We start from the raw sequence: 18,743 nt of genomic DNA, 5'->3' as shown, positions 1-18,743 counted from the left end.
CAACACATTCTGAAGGTGCTAACTGACAAAAATAGCAAAATGTAAACTACACTGACATCTTAACTGAACAGTATCTAACTTAGAAACAGTGCTTAAACTTATGTTTTCAATCGTAACTAGTTTTCGTGTGTGTATGCAAAGAATCCCCTTATTCTTGAAAGGCAAATAACGGTCTTGCAATTCAGTTTCTCCTAATATCTGAAAAACACTTCAAGAATAATGCTTAGTAACTGAAATGGATAAATCATTATCTTTTGCATTAAAAAAAAAAAAAAAAAGAAGGAGGAAAGGGACACGTTCTACCAACAGCACAGCACTGCATTGTCAGACACATCCAATGTGGACAATGAAACTGAATGATTACTCCTTCTCCAAGAAAAAATTACACTCTGACCAAGGTATCCATACAAACACACACAAACTGCTTTGTGATAAAATGACAACAAAAAGTGGACAAAACCTTTGACTTCCCACTTACAAGTACAAACATCAGTGTTTTTTAGAAAAAATAACTTCATACCAAATACTGCAATAGGTTATAATGTTGAATTACATTTATTTGCAGCCAGTTTGGCATTTCTAGTTTACAAGTGTTACTTGAAAATCATTATTTAAATGTTTTCCTAAAAATAATATTTAAATTTGTCAGCCATTTCTTCCTAGACCACGGAAACAATGAAATTAATGACTATCCATTTGCATAAATAACTTAATGGAAATATTTCAGTAAGCAATTTGCTGGGAGAACATACACACACACCACAAAAAGTACAGCTATTCTGCAAGAGCATGTAAAAATTCTTCTACTTAGCTGTAGGATGGAGTAAAACAAAGGGAACCAATTACATATACCGGAGTCAGCTGACAAATCAAGAAAACCACTGATCAAAGCCAACCACTACTGTTAATATCGGATTAAAACACATATATCTTATGCTTTTCCAGAAAGCAAGATTTTCCCTGTAGTATTTTTAGCTCCCACTAGGTAGGTTTCTAAAATTCAAAAGTTCATCATCTCATTTGGAGGAGAAAAAACAACCAAAAACAAACCAAAAACAAACCCACAACAATGAATACTCAAACCCCAGAATGCTTTTTCTTTCTAAAAAATATGTTCTTTCTAAAGGGGAACCCAATTCTTAGCTATCTTGCAAATCATAACACTTGTGCACATGTATTCTGGTCACCAGCCTCAACTTGAATGTGTTGCAATTTTCAATGAATACACAGTGCTAAGTGTTTTTCCAACTTAAGTGACAGAATAGCGAAAGTCAGTGTGTTCTTTGGATATGCTTAAATGTGGGATACTAGGAAATCCAAAAAGGAAATCATAAGATCAACTTCACAAAAGGATGGTAGATTTAAAAAGGCAGGCAGTTCAGCCAGACAGTTTCAATCAAATCAAGATTTGCTCGAAGAACTAATTCAATACAGAAAAGTTTATTAACATAGTTGATGTGAATCAACATTACTTAATACTCTCTCTTTCATGAACAGATCACACAGGCAAATGCATTAATTGAAAGCTCCAGTGTCACATCACTGTCTGATTAAAAAATTAAAAAGACAAAAATCAGTGTGGATTGAATAAAAATTGATTGCTAGATCTTCCAATTTTTTATTTTTATTTTTGTTGGGAAGGTATTTGCGATTTTTAGCTGGGTTCCACTGGGATCAGTTTTTGCCCTGGTAGTATTTTCAGTTGAATTAACAAGTAAAATTATTTGTGAGAACAAAGTGGATTTGAATGATGAATGAAGATGACGCCTGCAGCTTAATTTTGCATATGTTGTAAACCAGATCACTTGAATGAGATGTGTGTATATTTATACTAACATACAGACTCGGGAAAAAAAAAGCTCCCATGACATTTAATAAGTTTTCTGCCCTCGATTCCATAGACAAAATATTTGAAATCAGTGGATTTTTTTAATTATTATTATTTTTTTAATTTTTGCTTCAGCTTCCATTGTATTAAAATCATGATTGTGTTCTCAATAATCAGTCTTGGGTATGCATGTAAACTCAACATCATTACCCTTACTGACATAAGCATAACCATCCAAGATTAGCATTAGAGAACATTATTTGACTATTCTTCCATAATTTTCATTGTATTTTTCCGCGCCGTGCAAGTACTGTACAAGGGACATTATACAATTCCCTTGCTCAAATCTTCATAATTATGTAACTGCATTAACAATTTAGACTTGAGCAAACATTATACAGAAACGTGTGTGCATACAAGAAAAACTAATATGACAATGCAGTATAGCTCCACTGGCATCAAACTTGTGGATAAATCAGATGAAATGGTATTTTCAAGATTATCGCCACAAATAAAAAGTTATCAACCTTGAATTGCACTTTCAGATATTGCTCTTCTTGAGCAGTCTTGCCTTTCATTCCATAAACTTTTCTTCCAATTTATTTGAGCATTTAATTGGTATTTCTTACCAAATTTAACAACACAGTACTACCCTTTGTACTCTATGGACTTGCACGCGGGATGTTAAGAACTGAGGACACTAGGGCATGATTTGTTTCCAAACTAATTTTCAAAGCACTAAGGATTTCCTCTCTGGCCAAAATATCTTCCTCTTATTTTTAGCCCCCCTCCCCCTAATAATTGGACAATTTACTGTGTGCTGCTTTGGTGGAAAATAGGCTGGCCATGAGACAACAGTGTGCCCATGTGGCCAAGGTCAATGGCATCCTGCAATAAAAAGAGCATGGCCAGCAGGTTGAGGGAAGTGATTCGTCCCTCTCTCTGCTCTGCCCTAGTGAGGTCACATCTGTAATACCATGTTCTGTTCTGGGCTCCCCAGTTCAAAAAAGACAGGGATCTCCTAGAAGGAATCCAGAGGAGTGCCATAAAGATGATAAAGGGCCTGGAGCATCTCCTGTACGAGGAAAGGCTAAGTGACCTGGGTCTGTTCAGCCTATAGAAAAGACAACTGAAGGAGATCTGATTAATGTTTATAAATATCTAAAGGGAGGCAGGAGGCAAATGCATAAGGCCAGGCTCTCCTTGGTGGTGCATAGTGATATTACAAGGAGCAACGGCCTAAAACTTGAATATACAAAGCTCCGCATAAACATGTGGAAGAACTAGTGATGGTGCATTAGAACAGGTTGTCTAGAGAGGTTGTGGAGTCCCCTTCTATGGAGATATTCAAGATCCATCTGGATGCCTACTTGCACAACCCATCATAGAGTACCTTCTTCCACAGGGGGTTAGATGCAATGATCTTGAGGTCCCTTCAAATCCCTGCAATTCTATGACTCTGTAATGATACGCCACTTCAAGCATAGCTGCTGTAAGGACAGGTATCAGTAGATATGGTTGCCTTCAACCAGATGCAGAACACCAAAGAAAGGCAGGGTAACAATTCAGTAATAAAGAAGGAACAGCTTACTCCTTTCCAAGGATCCGGGCTCACCAAATACTCCACAGAAGGCTATCTCCTTGTAGAGAAATCATTCCCTTGTGGCTGCCACCCCTTAGATGAGGTAAGGGAAGGATGGACTCAGAGTCCACTCTTTCTAGTCACACAGGTGAACTGCTCACACCAGTGCTTACAGAGCTGGTCACATGCCTTCACCAGGTGCTTAATCATTGATTTAGGCTATGACCAAACTGTTCCCATATAGCTGTGTTTCAGCAACCCCAAAAATACTGTTGTTTTCCCAATGTTTTGAGAAATAGGAAAGAGCTACATAATACTGTTTATTATAAGGACCTAACACAAACATCAGCAGAAACTGGCAACTATGAAATCATGATTTATTTATTTAATAAAAAGTTATGGTAGAATTTATGAATAAATTATTTGTATAATAAAATCTTAAGCATACAGAACTGACAAACTGAACTCTCTACAGCCTGCTTATCTTAAACACCGTTCCTACATTATGTTATTATAGCTGGGCCATCACATGTTTTAACTCACTGTGAAACACTTAAAACTGACCTTGGGCAGAAACAAACAAGAGTCATCATTTCTTTTGAAGGCATAGAGATAGCTCTGTTTAATGCCCTGATGAGTTTTAGGTTAAAAAAAAATCCTACAATATTGTATATCTTAACTAAAGATGCAGAACCACAACATGTTGCATCTTTTCTGCTTCTCTGCTAACAGAAATGTACAGAGATCCACCAGCTGTGTAGAACAAATGAAAGAAAATGGGCTTCAAAAATGATCATAAAGGAGAGAGTGCTGGCATCATTTCAGTCACTTCACAGCAAAAGTTGATTCATAAAAGCAGCAATTTGTTTGACCCCATGGATAAAACAACTGCAATATTTTATGCACGTTAAAGGATGCCAATAACAATGTCTTGGCCAGCTACCAGGGTCTGTGCTTTCTAGACACAACTACCTTTTAAATTGCGCTTTCTGAAACATAATAGCATAGGAGAAGTTAAATGCCTTTCAGACATCCCACTGCTACATTTAGAAAGCAAGGCAGCAGCCTCCTACAGCAGTTACTTCATCATAAATGTAGACCACCTCCAATTTTCTCGTGTTATAGAAAGAGTAAGTTACAGCAAAATAGAATCAGCTTGCAACCTTTCTTCTACCAGCTCTGTCAGTACATGCTCTCTTAGCAGATCTGATATTTCCTTCTCATTCTTTAATGCAAGAAACTACAGCACGCAGTGGGCACCCAGCTGCTGACAAGCCCATGACAAAGCTACCTCAACACAACATTTTTCCAGTGAAGATTTACATAGTAATTGTCTTAGCACGTCAAAGTGTTCAATTTACAGCAACAAGCTTCAGTCACACCGTGTTTCTGTTCCAATCTAGCCTTGTAACTGCACCTGATAAAGTAGTGATAACTGATAATTTCTACTGCTGTTTGACAAGGCTGTAAAATTAGTCTGGGTGTGAGCTGATGGAGGGGAAAGTAATCTTTACTTTCACAGCAGTTCTCCGTTGGGAAGCAAGAATGCTTTACTGAGTATGGGATTCAAATGTCACAACACTTCTTCTTCCCTACTGGAACAAATAAATCTTCTGCAAAAACTTATTACTATGTTCAGAGAAAAAGAAAGATACAATTGTACAGCAGAAATCATTTGTGTTATTGCTGTTAAGTGCACTAACAAAAAAATCAATGCATCCTGAAAACTGCATAGGAAAAGCCTTGCATCTTTTATGCAGGTTTTCACTCAATAGTGATTTCATAAGATCATGAAGCTGAGTTAGGTGCTTGTTATTTCACATCTATGTCATTTTGGTCCGTCACAGGCAATCACTCCAAAAAAACTGCATGGCTTCAAAGAAATCAGAGTGTTTACCTCACTTCATTATTCAAACAGAAAGTTTTCTCTAACCAAGGAAAGCGAGCATACAAGACAGATGAATCATATGATACAAAGCATGCCTGTGCTTGCAAAGCCTTGTTCTACAAGATAACGAAGTTTAGAACTCCATCACTGATGGCAAAATCTTAAGATATATATCTATGTAATGTGCCTTAAGAAACTTACCTATTTATTCATATATATTAAATCTAGGCTTTGAAAAAAAAAAAAAAAAAAAAAAGAATGCATATGGTTATTTTATCCCATCTCAAAACTCCTCACTTAAAGGAATCTTACATCAGCAGGCATCTAAGTACTGCATTTCAGCTTTAACTTTGCACTTCATCACCCATGAATGCCTATTCCAGCAAGCAACCCGATTTATATAAAAAGTATAAATGTATGTACACACACACACACACACACACACACACTTTTTTTGAGAGATTTTAAAGATTATTGGTGTACTCAAAATTCATTCATCACAGCAAGCAAACCTATCTGATTTCTTCTCAGAAATGATGCAGATCTTAATAGAATCGTCACAAAGCCTCTAATGTAAGTCTATGTTTGTCTTCCTGACTGAAGGAAAATGAAGAGGACCAAAGCTCAAGTTTTCATTGTTTCAAAGTGCATTCTAATCACACTGCTTTAGTAACAAACTAACCTTTGACATTCAACTACCATTGATCTTCTGTTCCAGAAATTCTAGGTATTCTTTTACCACTTGACCTTGTGCTCCAGAGCTATTCTACAGGCTGCCAAAGGTCAGCCACATCTTTTCCATACTAAATGCACTGCAGCTAAGTACAAGATTCCAACCACATTCTACTTGACTGAGAATACAACAGGATACTGCGAATCATCTGGAATTTCTCTTGAAGTGTCAAAAAGGATGAAACATTAGTGCATATAGAACTCAAAGCACAAAAAACCTGGAGCCCCTTTTATCCAAAACTCCCTCCTTAACTATAATGACATCAGAGCAGGGAATTACAGTAACAGTATCTGATTAGTGAGGAAGCACAGAATTGCATGCAATGTTATACTGTGAGATGATAAGCAAGGTATCTTAGAACAAGGAAAATGCAAACATTGTACAGGAGGATCCTCCTCTGCTGGAAAAGAAGCTCAGGACTCAGCACTTTCAGGTTTTCTCAAGCCACTGGATTAAGCTACTCTGACATCGTTCTTTGTCCCTAATTAGTGAAAGAATACAGTGGTTGCTGCATTACCCAAATTCAAATAAATGGAGAAAGCATGCCTTTCTATCTCCAGAATGCTTCAATTATATAAGGGATATATAATTGAAGTTTACAGTAAAGCTTCCAAAAGTTAGTGGATAGAGCAGATGATAAAATGTATTGATGGGTTTGGTGAACAAGAATTAGAGGGTATTTGATGCAGTTAACATCAGGTTGATCTAAAACACATTATAAAAAGTTCCTGCATTACACAAAAATCAGTTGTCTGTCTGTGCAAAAGGCTGCAAGGCCTGTCATTACTAGGAAATTCAGTAATAAAATAAACTAAGCAAGAACAAGCACAGTATACCTGTATAAAGACACTGAGGGCTATAGGCTGCATGTATCATCCAAAAATCCAATTACCATGGATGCTGAAAGAATCCAAGGGAAACAAACTGGAAGCAGCAGCCAGGCTCACATATTTCTTTCAATATCACCTTTCAATATAGATAAGATAAAATAATGGGTGAGATACTATTAGGTCCAACTGTTGTCAACAACAAAGTCACAGCCAGTAGGCATGGGAGCAAAAGCTGTGAAAATGTTGCAGTCAAGACTCACAGACCATAAGCATCGTAAGTGTGATCAGCGAGTTCTCACATGTGCTACCACATCTTGTGACCAGGGCAGCCTTTGGGAAATTAGAGCTCAGTAAGGCCATTTGTAATCCAATCAAACAAAATAAAGAACTTGCTTTTTCATTCTAGCCTCACTGCACATTTCCAGTCCTTATTTCATGACATACAGCAGCTAATTCTGTTGCTAACAAGAGTGTACCTGCAATTTATGTGAGTTTTTAGCACTAGAGCTGAAATTTCATTTACTTAGCAGCATGTAAACTTATGCAAGATGATAGATGCTTAGCTGTATGAAAAAAAAAAATGCCCAGAAATGAAGTGAGAATTGATATAAAAGAACAAGGAAGGTAGAGTGAAGCTTTAACTAAAACTATTAAATTGCCAGCAAACACAAGCATTGTATTCATCCATGAAATGCAAAGGTCTGGAACTCCAGAACATTCAGTCTTTCTCACTGATCTTGAAGTTACATGTGGTTTCCTTGTGAGATAAAAGTTTTAACCGCTGTCAAAAGCTAACAGTCTTGGCTATCCCAGATGCACAGAACTGGCTGTAGGGTAAATATCCTTCAGTATTCCTTTCCCTATTGTATTTAGATTTCACAGCTATGTTTATTGCAGCTTGCTATCTTCTCAGCCGTATGAGAGACTTTACTGCAATTCAAACCCCACAAGAATGACTTTCCTGCACCTGTATAAACAGCTTGCTTCGCTTATTAATTTTTTTTTTTTTTCTAGTAAACAGATCCATTAATCTGGGCTATCCTTATTGACCTACTCAACACCACAGATACTGCTCCTCACCAACAGGGTGGAGAGGGAATCATCAGTCTTCGGCCCCATTTTAGTTGTTACTGTTATAAAAACAGGCACACAAAGCATCCAGAAAGCACCTATGAATTATTCCATTGGTACTACCAATGCATACACTGCAGAGGAACTGACAGAGACAGAAAGCCACATGTTTTCTCAAGTATAAAATATTTCTGATCCTGTTTTTGAGGAGCTAGAAACTTTGAATGAGATGCCCTGAAGCAATTGCAGAGAGCAATCTGGCGAGGCTTGGAAATGGGGACATTGCCTATCATGTTTTGGCACGCATGACTTTCCACCTTCACTACATTACACAGTAACTGCAACAGGAAAAAGCTGTCAGTAATAACCTCCAGCTTTATCACTATCCCCGTAGAAGAACAATTTGTGCTTAATCAGCTGCTCCGTGGCCAGATAAGTTTAATATAATACTAATAAACATTAATATAAAGAAAGGCAGCCCTATGTTGAGAAGTCTGAACTAACACTTTGCTGAAGTACCAGAAGTGGGCTAGTAGATTTTGTGGTTTGTAGATTGCAGTCAAACTAAGCATAGGAGTAAGCAAGTTAGGAAAAAAAAAGTTGCATCAGCTAGCTAGTAGCTGTTCTAAGTTAAGCACACCCAGAGTGCCTCTTCAGCATCCCTGGATAGCAGTGACATCTGCCCTCTGAGCAATGAGATGGCACTGAATTATTTATCTACTGACTACTGCAGAGATTACTTGAGTGCCTTTGAGCTAACTTTTACAACTTCTCATGGAGTTTTCCATCATTAAGCATAAAAAAAAGGAAAGCAGAGAAGTCAGCTTCTCATCTGGAGGGAATGGAGCTGCAGAAGAACTGGGTCTGGAGGGCAACTAACATCAACCAGCATGTTAGAGGATTCAGATATTAAATACTGAATGGTTATAGAACTAAAACACCAGCCTTGAATTTTTGAAATGCATTTTTCTCCCATGTAAGTCTAGTAATCCTATGTTGTCATGTTTTTATGATTTTTGGTTATAGATATTCCTGTAACATCATGTTACTCCATAGCATTCTGTAGTGCACTAGGAGTTAAAGTTAATGCAAAATTTACTAAAACATAATTAAGGAATAACAGTAACTCCATGACTATTCCACAGACCCCCCCCAAAAAAAACACAGATAAAGCAGAACACAAAACAAAAGCAAACAAGTCCACACATCCACAGCTAAACAAAAAAACTTAAGAAGTCTCCCTGCATTTTTTTTTTTCCCAGCTTCATTCAAAAATAGAAGGGACAGCAACCTTACTGCATTCAAACATTTTGAAACAGAACCATTCAGGCATTCTCAGCTTCTATTGCTGATAAGGAGTTGAAGAGCTCCAGTTATGCAGAACAAGTATAGAGAAATGTGTGGTGGTTTGTTTGTTTGTTTTTGTTTGTTTGTTTAATTATGAAAACAGAAAAACCTAATTAGTTAGTGTTAAGGAGACAGAAGATAGTCCATTTTTATTTTAGGGCTGCATCTTTTCAGAGGCCTGTAAGAAATATAACATCTAAGATCAACAAACATTGCTTGGACTTTGAGAGGAAGCCTACTGGGCTACCATTGCCCCCACCTCATGCAGCAAGAACCACTCAACACTTAGAAACACTGACTCCAGACCATGCCTGCTGAAAACAAATGTCACAGAAATCAGGCTGGGCATCCTTAGTATGAATTATTTTGGGTATCAGTATAAAATGGATCTATCTATAGCTCCAGAAACCTAAAAAGGATGAGATTTCTGGTAGTAGATTATTCAGGTAAGCCAAAAAGGATTTGTACATCTCTGCATGCACAAGTATAAACAAGTGTTTTACAAACCACAGATACAAGGATTGCTGTTGGAATAAACCTATGTGAACACACCTACAACATGGAAGATCTTAAATCATAACTCTTGCAGTTTATTGGCAACCAGAATCAACTTGAATTCTTTCAATTCAAGAATGAATAGCTAAAAAATTAGATGCTCTGGTTTATGAGGAATTAGGAGTGTCAAACAGAGTATATACCACAAGTTATATTCACTACTTAGGCTATGTGATTGCAATCATTCCCCCAAGCCTCATCACAATTCCATTTTGAATGTTATTCAAACATGAACCAGATTTGATTTTACTTGAACAAAACCAGTAAACACAGATTATCTCAAAATGCAGAGAAGATAAGAATTAATGGTAACTGTTAAACAATTCAACAGCAATTTTCCTTTCCAACAGAAAATGATCACAATTTTATCTGCTATCTTTAGGAAGTTTGTTGTATTCCAGGCTAAAGCAGTGACACAGGCCAGCAAAAAAAAAACAACAAACAGCCTCCTGCTCTGTTGTATTTTGAAATATTTTTACTGCTAGTATAGAATTAACTTTAAATAGTAATTCCATGGCCAACTCTAAACATTTCCCAGAACTCAACTGTTGCCTTCAACTTTAGGTGACAAGCAGTCTTATTGTCAATAACCACATCCTGAAATCCCAATGAACTGAGAAGGCATTCCTGTTTCAGATTTTCATTTGGAATAATAAACAACAACAATCAAAGACCAAACATATACTTAAATCCCATTTTTCTATGCTCTGAACTCTGAATAGCCTTAAAGTTATATACTTTTTTCAGATGTTATTGCAGGATGTTTATCTTGAATTATCCATAGACAATGCCTGCAACAATGCATGCATTCCAAAGGCAAAAGAACTGTTTCTTAGCAGAGATGACTTTTCCTTCAACGTAAACATCTAAGATTTCCCTAGTCTTCTGCTGTTATATAGAAAACAAAACTGACCCCTTTCCAAACTCAGTTTCTGCATGGAATTTTCAATGGAAAACCAAAGACCATATATGAGGAGCAAGCAAAATTTGTCAGATTTTGATATTTTTGATATATTCAGATACACTTTGCACTGATCTGTCTTGCACATCCTGTTTCTATAGATAAACAAAAACAGCTCAGTAAGGTTGGTTCTTAAGGCTGGGTGCTGATGGTGGACAAAGAACAGAGGATTAGTTAACTAACACTGTGAGCATCTACTTCCATGAAACTGGTACAGAAATAAGACATGAAAGAGCACATAGAAATGGCAGAAATATTGTTCAAGTGCAGCTAGAAGAGAAAAAAATTGATATGGGAGATAATAGAAGAATCCAACAAAAACATATAAAGGACTCAGGAAAGTTGTTAAAGTGGCCTTAAAATAGAATTGTTTCATTCCTCTAGAGATTTTTACAGCAAACACATTTCCATTTCTTAAAAAGGAAAGGAGCATCTATCTGAATACATCTTTCTGAAGCACTCTAAATATTCCAGACTCAAAGTAAATAAGCAAGAATACTATTAAAAAACCCACAACAAAAATGAGAAACTGAGTTTCTCAGATCCCAAACTTCTAACTACTTGCTTGGTTCCCCTCATCCCCTTACCAAAAGACATATTTTGCAAATCCTGATCCCAGTTTCCAAAGAGAACAAGGAAAAAGTTCATTTGGGTTAAGAAGAGCAGGTTATCTATTTCTATCTCTGCATACTTTCAGAATATTAGTTTCTTAGATGTGGGACTTGAAGTTTATTTGGTTCAAGAATTTCTAATAATGTAACTTTACAGGAGCGATTTCAGAAATATAGGCACTACTACAGCTGTTTAAATATATTTTGGTCTTAATTGCAAGATTCATTACTCAGTTTTTATTGCATTCATGAAGGCTTGCAGTTTTTCTTTCGAAGTTTCTACAGACAGCAAGAAAACTATTTGATTTGTTTTTTGAAATCATATCTTAATTTGTTTCAAGGAGTAACCACCAGAAGCACAGAGCCTACTTTTGTCACTTCATTATACTTAGTACACAAGCTATGCACAGAAATATGCCTTACGAGATGATGAAGTCGGTTAACTAGTGGACAGTTTATGTTACAAGGAATTAATGTAAGGAAAGTAATGTGGACACAAGAAGTCATTTCACTCAGGACACTATAATAACATCCACCACACGTGATTTCATGAAGGTCATAGGAACATAGCTGAATTAGAACATGAAAATGATGCCTTCAGGGTTCAAGTTTCCCAAGTGAGACACTCAAGCAAACTCAGTGACAGACAGGGCTAGGTTCAGAAGAGGAGGGGGGAACAGTGAAAGGCTGGTGCAGCACCAACATGCTTCTACCGCATCACTTCTGAGATCACATTATTCCCTTTGCTCCTGGGGACACACTGGGGAAATGTCAATGACTGTGCAGATAGTAGTGAGTGAGAAACAAACGATCAGAAGGTTAGCTTGCAAACACATACAGAGCGCACAGACATGCCACCTCTCTTGTATTTAATAATTGTCTTCTGCAATTTTACTAATAGAGCATGGAAGAGGAAGATGCAATTGTATTTCTCTCCCTCTCCCTGCCCCATCAAGATCTCAAGCTTTTTTACCTAACAAAACCAGCACAAATTTTTTTGGAGACACTGGTCCAAAAATGGGTTTATGGGTCCAATAAGGGTTTATGCAATTTCTAAATCTGCCACCAAAGCTCTGCAACTACTAACAGGAGAGAACCTGAATAAAGTTTTCTAAATGTGAAGTATTTTTTATCTCTATCTAAGAAATCACTACAAGGAATGTCATTAAATCATTTAGTAACAAGAAGTGGTCTTCTATAGTCACAGTATGTAAACAATAACATGGGAAGCTGGTTTAAAAGACAGAGAATGTGATCCAAATATAGTGAAAAATTTAATATTTCCTATTTAATGAAACTGGCACTTTGTTGGCTGAGCTTTCCTATTTCACCTCCCAAGAAAGCAGCTTATTTAGATGTATTCAAAGAGAAAAACCTTGCAGTGAAATAGTCCATGGGACAATTTACATACTTAGGATGTCGGATGTCTGGCAGAGATCGCTCCAGTGCTATATTGTTGCTAACAAATATGTTGAAGCCATTTTCTCTATAAGCTGAATCATCATGGTCTTCCTCTGTCAGAGGGTACGGCTTTCCGTGTTCACCTTTCCCTACAATGAAACAAAACAATTATTTGTCTCAAACTGATAGCACAGGATGGACTACAAAGACAAAAATAACAGTTCAATTAGTATACTGGCACTGGAACATATCTAATTAGCTTCTTCCAATACCTTTATTGATAAACACAGGACATAAAGAATAAAATCTGTTGAGATGTTCCTAAGATAGCTTTGTTCAGAACAGGACTGAAGAAGAGGCACAGAGCTGCCCTCAAAAACCTTCCAGCACAGAGCTCAATCTTTCCCCGTGTCCAGGACTGGAGCATAAGGATGACAAATTTCTTACTCCTAGATAAACGTCAGAACAAAACTTATGCCATCTCTGCTTCTGGAACAGAAGTTATTTTCCTTGGCCCTGTTCCCTCAGATTGGAGTTGGCAGGTAAGTAAAAATTCATTTTGCAGTTAAGGGAAAAGAGCTTTTAATCCATTTCTTACTCTTCATCACAATTTTTTTTTCTTTTCACAGTTCCACGGGCCTTTTTTTTTTCCTTCTTTTGTTGCTTCAAAAACCTAATAGCCTAATAGCACACTTAAATGGAAGAAAAAAAAAAACAAAAACTGTGTTCTTTTCACCTCATAAAAAGTCTCAAAGAACTTCCTCTGTTAATTTTATGGAATTCTCAATTACATATCCACAATTCTATGAGTAAAACAAAACTTTCATACAACAAGTTAGATTTGCCAATGATATTGAAACAATGCTGAGACAATTGTTGGACTCTTAAGTATAAGCAGAACAGTGAGATTAAATTTCTCTTGAACAATACTTCAAATACAGTTTCAGAGAAAACTAGCTTTGAATTGTGTTTCCCCTGGTACTTGGGCACACATCTCAACTGTGATAAGCACCTCTGCTTCAAAAATGAAGGGTTTGTCTATTAAAATTATTCATAGTGGTAGTTACACTATTTTGTTAAATTACTTTAAAACAAATCCATTTCAGCTCAAGAGAGCGCAATACCTGCATTTTACCTGGTTAAGATTTCTACAGTGCAATAACTAACCAGTAAAGAAGCAATACTCCTAATACTCCAAATACAAACACATAAAGCAGGTAGAAGAACAAACATTAGAAGTCCCTCTCAGTTCACCCAGGTTGCCTTCCTTTCGGAGACACAGTCAGCTTAAAGCCATTTTATCTGCAAAAATTTGATTTGTAGATTAAGCTAAACAAAGCCTTTTTGCATCAGAATCCACTTTTCATAGTATAATTCTGAACTAAGGGATGGTTTTCAGCAAACTGTTTTTGACTGATCTGAGAAAATGGAGCACTCAGTTATGCAGTGCTTTAGCAGCCAAAACACTTCCCTACACATACTATTTCCAAATACAGCTTCAGCATTAAAGTTTAGGGCATGCAACATTCCAGAACAAACAGTACTGAAACCAAATGTTTTGCTCTGGGCTCCTTAAACACCCTTGTACTCCAAGGGACCAGCCAGATGTCCTCAGTGCTTCTAGTGTCTTCACATTGTCGATTTGGTTTCAGAAAGTGGTCACTTCAGTTCCCTAAAGAAACCAGCTGCTAGTTTCCTGGCAAAGGACGGGCTTTCTATTCCAGCTTTTTGTTCCCAAGTTGATTCTCATCAACTCACTTGGCTTGCTTAGTACCTACCTCAGGCAACTATACCTTTCTCTCTTCCAGTGAGAGAGAATAAGCAATAACACTTGAGAGAAAATGAAAACACGAAAGTCTTTTTCTTTTTGACTACTTTTTTATCCTCTTCATTCTTACAGAGGACACAGCTCTTTAAGCCTACTCATGGTCTCAAGAAGATATGCATTCCTCTACATCTCATTTATCAGCTTATAACCTCTCCGTTCTTCTCTCTCAGTGCACCCTCATAAGAAAATAGCTCCTCTCGCTTGAGATCTTTTTAAAAAATTAATCTGCTTCCCAGGTAGATTTGGTAAGTGACCACAGCCACTTCATCTGGTGCTCAGCTGATCAGGAGCAGCTGCAGAAGGGGATGAAAAGGAAAGCAAAGCAAGCCGGGAGAAACAGTCAGCAGTATCCTTAAAGCCTATGAATCTCTGTCAGTCTAAGAATTTCAAACTGCACGAATAAAAATGTTTAAAACAGGCCATACAATCAAAGATGCTGTAGTTGCTCATTTTCAGAATTTTTTTTTTCAGATAAAACATTCTTTTTTATCCCAAATCTTGCACAAACATGTACAATTTCACTCTAATAAAACATTTGGTGTTACTTACAAGGGGGAAAAATACATTCTGAAACACTCTTTGGTTATGCTGTTTCTTTACTAACAGGTATTTTATCATTTTTATTTTTAAGGCATCTCTGAGATGCATATTAATGCATCCTTAAACTAATGTGATTATTTTATGATTTCATACTTAATATGGGGAGGAACTACAACATTTTGGAATGTTATTCAGAATTCAATTATATCAGATCTGCTTCATAACACAGTGACAATAAACTACTGTAATTCAAACCCTGAGACAGCTGTCTTAGCCCCAACTATTTGACCCATTGCAATATACAGATTGCTTTTGCACGTATACAGGAACTTGGGTCATAAGGTACACTAGAAATTGTGAAGCATGACTACTCCCTGACACTAAAATATGCGCCTATAGGCATCTGGGCTTTTAATAATCCAGTGGGTATTTCTCCCAGCTTTTACTTGCCTATTTACCTTTCAGCTGCTCCTGATTAACTACAGCTGAGACAGTCACCTCCCAGCTCCTGCTGTACACCAGTTGGTTAATTTTCCTAAAAGAGCTCTGGTTAAAAAGAGGTGATTTCTAATGGCTGGACTTGCAGAAGAGAAAGAAAGTGCTTGGAAGCTGATTATAAAAAAAAATATTATAAAATGAGAATTACTTCTGGAGAATCAGTAGTCCTGAATGGTTTTCTCTGTCCAGCAACTTGCCATATAGGAGTCTTCCCAGCATTACAAATTACCTTAAACATATTAAATTTTCTTCCATCACTTACTTGCCTTCCTAGATTACTGAAGGCAGTTGCCTCCAATACAAAGCAGCTTGGAGATGAACTATCCCAAAGTCTACTTAAAATGCCAGAGTCCAAAGGGAAAAAAAAAAATCACAGTACGAGAAGAGTAACACTTGTGAAAAAGAGAACCAAGGGGTTTACTGTGAAAGCTACAGAATGGTACTTTGAAACTACTGACAGAGAGAGACAAGCCATCTTATGCTGGTTGTTCTGCCTTAAGGCAAAACAGCAATTCACTGTGGCCATCATGGCTACAAAGTAGTGCAGGGAACAGAAAGGGAAGCATGCCCTAATGCAGCAAACAAGCCAGCCCTAAGACTTGCTCCTAACCCTATCTGAGGCTGGTTTAGAATTGCAACACAATCCCAGGATTTCTTGTTCATTTACTCAGATCTTGGTTTGTCAAAAGGTGAGGGAAGGAGGGGAAGAATCCTGAAGAACCAGAATTGTCTGTGACGTGTGAATTCATCCTGGGCCCTAAACTCTCTCATAGTGCAGCAGTAGGCTCCACTACAGGGCAACAGAAGAATGTGAACAGTGCTGTTAACTCATGAAGTGCTCTCTAAACTTACTGATTGCAGAGTTCTTACACCTTGATTTTAACTTTTAGCTCGTTACTCAGTGTAAACAACACTTGGAAAATATGCTAGATTTTGTTTTTTAATACCATGTTAATTTTGAAGGTGACATCTCTACAATACTTAAATGTTAAATTTAATATATACTTTTTAAAATTCAATACACCGCTACAAAATTCTTATCCAATGACTGTCAAATAAACAGAGTAAAGTAAGATAATCTAGACATCCAGAGAAAGTACTGACTTGGTCAAATACCAGATGTTCAGGAATTTTTTAGCTCCAATCAGGGATATTATGTCCCCTAGGAAATAACACACTCTATACCTAGCACTAATGAATTTAACTTTTATGCTTGATAGCTTGTGATAATTGATAGTTTAAGAAAACCTCAGTGAAAGCATCTACTGTTTATATTAAATACAGATGCAACAGAAGGAGAACAAGCCGTATTTTTCAGCAGATGGTGTTAAGGGAAGCTTAGGGTGAGACAAGAAAATCAGAAACATTCTGTATCCTCAGCGCAAATGTGTAATAGCGGAGTAATGTCTCTAGATCAGCCAGGCATGATAATTATGAAGAGAACAGGGGTACTGCTAGCAAAATGTATCATCTGGAAATCAGTTTGAACATGTAACAAAAGAGAAGTTCAGTACAGCTTCAGCACGCAGTGGATAAGAGACCTTGCTTGAAAAAATTAACAATAAAAAAGCACATTACAACAGTTTGTGCTTTTTTGTTTTTTTGTTTCTTCCTGTTTGATTATTTTCAGATTATTTATAACTCAGTTGACATGGTAGAAGAAAAATGTTTTTGCCAGATGAGTTAAAGGAAGGCAAGGTATTGCTTGGCATCTTAACACAGGAAAGTAGGTGGGCAAACAGCACAGCCCACTCAGTGTCCTGTGCACAAATCTGAACTATTCACTGTTTACATCCCACTGCTATCAGTTCACTCAGGCTAAGCATCTTAGTCACACCAAGTAAAGGCCACAATTCATGAAGAGCACGTTTTAGTTTAATAATGTCCAAGCACAATATTTTGTAATTAGGAATGAGAATTTTCTACATGCTAATTGCTTTACTATATAAGATTTCATTTTAATACATTAACATAAAAATAAATTTACAGTATATTCTACTATTTTGTATAACATTACGTCTTTAAAGCACAGTGGTTTTTTGTTTTGTTTTTTAACATTACTTCTTAATTTTCCTAATGCATTATGTTTGGTTTGGTTTTTTTTTTTTTTTTTTTTTTCTTACTTTGGAAAAAGAATCTGCATAGAAAAATGAGTCAAAATTGTCTTAGGCATATACTTTAGAAGCACAGCTTTATACAATATATATATTTTTTCTTTTTCTGTGAAGAGTTCACTTTATTTCAATTAGTAAGTAGAACAGATAGTCCATTCCGAACTTGTACTGCTATCATATTCTACCTTTTTGGGGGAAAGTGAATCGCCATTTAAAAACTAATGAAATAATCTTATTTATTTTAAAACATGATTTTTTTACATCATTCCTCCTCACAGATGGGGGCACAGTGTGAAGCACATCTGTTAAAATTCTGGTTAAATGATCTTGAAATGACAGGTGATTTCATAAATGTACGTAATAGGATTTCTTTTTTCGACAGTAAATGTCTCATCTACTCCTAGAGTATTTACATTTAGTAGAATTTTCAGCCTCTCCACAAATTTCTGTATTCTGTAATCGACAAAGGCATTTGTGTGAACGTTTTTTAATTATGTAAAAGTAGTTCATGAGTCAAGTCTAGTTCAGAATAGATCATGGGGAAAAAAAAAAAATAGAAAAGGAAGCTACTTCATCAAATCACTTTGTTTCAAGCTATGGAAGGCTCTGCTTGCTTTGAAAAAAACAAACGCTCTTGTGGTTTTACATGTTAACATTCATTTCCACTAAAAAGCATTTCAGGTCAAGAAATGGATAAAGGAAATAGTCCACTAACATGTTAAGAGCAAGAAATTAAAACGGTACACGGCTCCCATGAAAGTAATTGCCTTTGCATGAAATAGATAGAAAATGATGGGGTTTTTTTCCTAACCAGAAGAGTAGTGAAGCAATGGGAGAGGCAATCAGGGGAATGGTGGAAGTCATAAATGGTGACGAAGAGAACAGTGCTGTGCCTCAGAGAGATCACCGGTAGAACTTTGACCACTGAGTGAGGTTGGCCCCAATATTAAATTACT

The 18,743-nt window shown here is 36.7% G+C and overlaps 1 protein-coding gene across 2 annotated transcripts in view; it reads right to left on the bottom strand.

The window, feature by feature from the left end:
- GALNTL6 (polypeptide N-acetylgalactosaminyltransferase like 6) overlaps window positions 1-18,743 on the bottom strand; it is a 420,375-nt gene that overhangs the window by 236,318 nt on the left and 165,314 nt on the right. For both annotated transcript variants that reach the window (XM_042871381.1, XM_042871380.1), the window contains exon 3: window positions 12,818-12,956. In XM_042871381.1, the coding sequence (XP_042727315.1) occupies window positions 12,818-12,956 (139 nt within the window). The remainder of the gene's footprint in view (window positions 1-12,817; window positions 12,957-18,743) is intronic.

Source organism: Lagopus leucura, unplaced genomic scaffold, assembly GCF_019238085.1.
Source record: "Lagopus leucura isolate 7727_CA_CO unplaced genomic scaffold, USGS_WTPT01 Super-Scaffold_100004, whole genome shotgun sequence".
Classification (NCBI taxonomy): domain Eukaryota; kingdom Metazoa; phylum Chordata; class Aves; order Galliformes; family Phasianidae; genus Lagopus; species Lagopus leucura.
The sequence above is the reverse complement of the archived record's forward strand: the minus strand, read 5'-3'. Positions and strand labels throughout refer to the sequence as shown.